Source organism: Austrofundulus limnaeus, unplaced genomic scaffold, assembly GCF_001266775.1.
Source record: "Austrofundulus limnaeus strain Quisiro unplaced genomic scaffold, Austrofundulus_limnaeus-1.0 Scaffold272, whole genome shotgun sequence".
In the NCBI taxonomy this organism is placed as follows: Eukaryota; Metazoa; Chordata; class Actinopteri; order Cyprinodontiformes; family Rivulidae; genus Austrofundulus; species Austrofundulus limnaeus.
Genome location: NW_013952674.1, coordinates 397,552 through 400,220, shown reverse-complemented (window position 1 = coordinate 400,220; position 2,669 = coordinate 397,552). Strand labels below are relative to the sequence as shown.

Here is a 2,669-nt window from a genome sequence, read left to right as displayed (position 1 = left end):
GTACTATATAACATTTTAGACACATTCTAGACAGTTTATCAGCTAAAAAAAAGTTAATTTTGGGTAATTTACTCTTTAAATGAGCAGTATAACTGCAGGTCATCTGCATAGAAATGGTAGGAGATGTCTGGGAAATTTTTGATGACCTCAGTCAGGGGGCGGATGTAGAGCAGGAATAGAATTGAGCCAAGGATGGAACCCTGTGGAACTCCGCAKGTGAGTTTGGCTGAGTCAGAGAGAGATTGACCTAATAAGACTGAGAAAGAGCGGTCTGAGAGGTATGATTTGAACCAGTCTAGCACCACCCCGGATGTYCCTATGTCTTTCAGGTTTCGAAGGAGAATAGAGTGATCGACAGTGTCAAAGGCTGAGGAAAGGTCCAGTAAGAGGAGGACAGATTAGGATATAAGAAGGTGAAATATGGTGGGATGGTAACTGAGAGCTAACTCAACACATTCTGAATGCTAACCACTAATGCTTATTTAAAATAAGTAAAAATTCTTCTATTTTTAAACTTACTAAAGAAGAAGGCCACAAAGCTAAACACTGGTATAGTAGTAGCCAAGAACAAGCTTTGACAAATTTTGAATGCTAAATAAAAATTTAAGATGGCTGCCKGAGCTAATTTGAAACTGCCATAACTTGACCAAATTTGGTGCAGTTGTAACTGAGAATGACCCCATCACATACTGAAGCCAAACCAAAAGTCCAACATGCCTGCCATAGCTAAAATGCTAAATTGACCATAACTCAGCCATGTTTGTACATATGTGGCTTAAATGTGTGTGATGGTAGCTAAGAAAGATCCTCATCACATACTGAATACAAATCACACATCCAAGATGGCCACCATARCTAAGAGGAAGAATTTACCATAACTCTGGCATTTTTAGCCATATTGAGGTGAAATTTTGTATGGTGGTCGATGACAGTGACTCAACAAATATTAAAGTTGAATCTTAAATTTAGAATGAATGCCATGTGCCAAGCCCTTTCATAGTTACTCCAGGAACTATTCTAGTATTTAGTAATATTTTTTTAAACTAGTCCTAGCCTGTCTACATTTGSGCAGCTGTGAAGTTGGGTACAAAGTGGGCTGAAGTGGGCAACCAAAAAAAAAGTCCATAGCCTACAATGCAGTTTTGCAAACTGTGCACATATTATAGGCTGTGATTTTCAAAAATTGGCCGTGCAAAATTCAGTCACATGGTGGCAGATACTGAGCATTTAGTATGACTGCAAATGAAAACTTATCTTCTCACAATTTTCTCTCAGTTTTTAGACACCAACTACCCCCACAACCATTGCAGCCCAGTGAATACTATTAGTAACTACTAATGTATCCTGTCTTATACTGGTTTCAGTAATGTGTCAGCTCACTGCAGAATGTTTGTGTGTGCCAGGGTTTGGGATGACCACTCCTGCCACCGTCGGAGGAAAAGTCTTCCTGATGTTTTACGGCCTGTTGGGTTGTGCTGCCACCATCCTCTTTTTCAACCTCTTTCTGGAGCGGGTCATCACCGTCATCGCCTTTGTCCTCAAGTCCTTTCACGAACGGCGCCGTAATAAGGTTGTGCTCCCACAAAATGGACGTTGCGTCTCTGAAGAAGGCAGAGCTGGTGGAGCTGAGGCAGGTGGAGTAGGAAAGGGCCAACATCTCGCCGGCTGGAAACCCTCRGTCTATTGCGTTATGTTTATCCTCGGAGCGGCGGCCGTCTTGGTGTCCTGTTGCGCTTCTCTGATGTATTCAGCGGCTGAAGGCTGGGAATATCTTGACTCACTCTACTTCTGCTTTGTGGCCTTCAGCACCATCGGCTTTGGGGATATGGTGAGCAGCCAACGAGTCGTCTACGAGGGCCATGCCACAGTGGCGTACCGAGTCGGCAACTTCTTCTTCATCTTGACAGGCGTCTGCTGCATCTACTCGCTCTTCAACGTCATCTCTATCGTCATCAAGCAGGTCCTTAACTGGCTTCTYAGGAGGCTGGAAGTCCCATGCCGCTGCTGCTTTCCGAGGAGGGGCCAACACTCGCACCGGCACCCACGACGTAACGTGGTCGCCCCGGGTCACCTCCGTGCCCGCCGAGACCCTTCGATCGAGACAGACGCCATCAACGAGAGTGAGACTGACACAGGGCGCAGGATGTCTGGAGAGATGATTTCCATGAGGGACTTCCTGGCAGCCAACAAGGTGAGAAATTCAAGGCAGGAAAAGATTGTCTCACACCAACCCACTGTCACATTTTCCCCATTTGATGCAATTACACTTGTCATTACATGTCAGAAGTAACTTTGAACAGTAGTTTACTGTGACTGATAAATCAACTTTGCTGTAGTCATGCCATTTCCTCAAACCTCTTAAGTCTTTATCGTCAATTTTTAACATGCAAATAAAAAAAACTACTATGCACCATAGTCTTTTTTAATAAGACACAAAATGATATCAAACATACGTGTGTATAAGATATAAGTAAAATTACTAGGGCTGTGTATTGGCAAGAATTTGGCGATACGATACATATCATAACAGAGGGGTCACGATACAATATATCCCGATATATTGCGATACTGTAAGCAAGGCAATATATTGCGGTATATTGCGATTTTTTTTTTGTCCAAAAATTCTATTAAATAAAAACCTCTTAAGGGCTCGACACACGGGAGGCGAC

General features: G+C 43.2%; 1 protein-coding gene across 1 annotated transcript in view; it reads left to right on the top strand.

The window, feature by feature from the left end:
* Positions 1-2,669, top strand: part of kcnk13b (potassium channel, subfamily K, member 13b) — a 14,039-nt gene that overhangs the window by 6,184 nt on the left and 5,186 nt on the right. Inside the window, exon 2 of the mRNA XM_014020913.1 lies at positions 1,404-2,191. Within this exon, the coding sequence (XP_013876367.1) occupies positions 1,404-2,191 (788 nt within the window). The remainder of the gene's footprint in view (positions 1-1,403; positions 2,192-2,669) is intronic.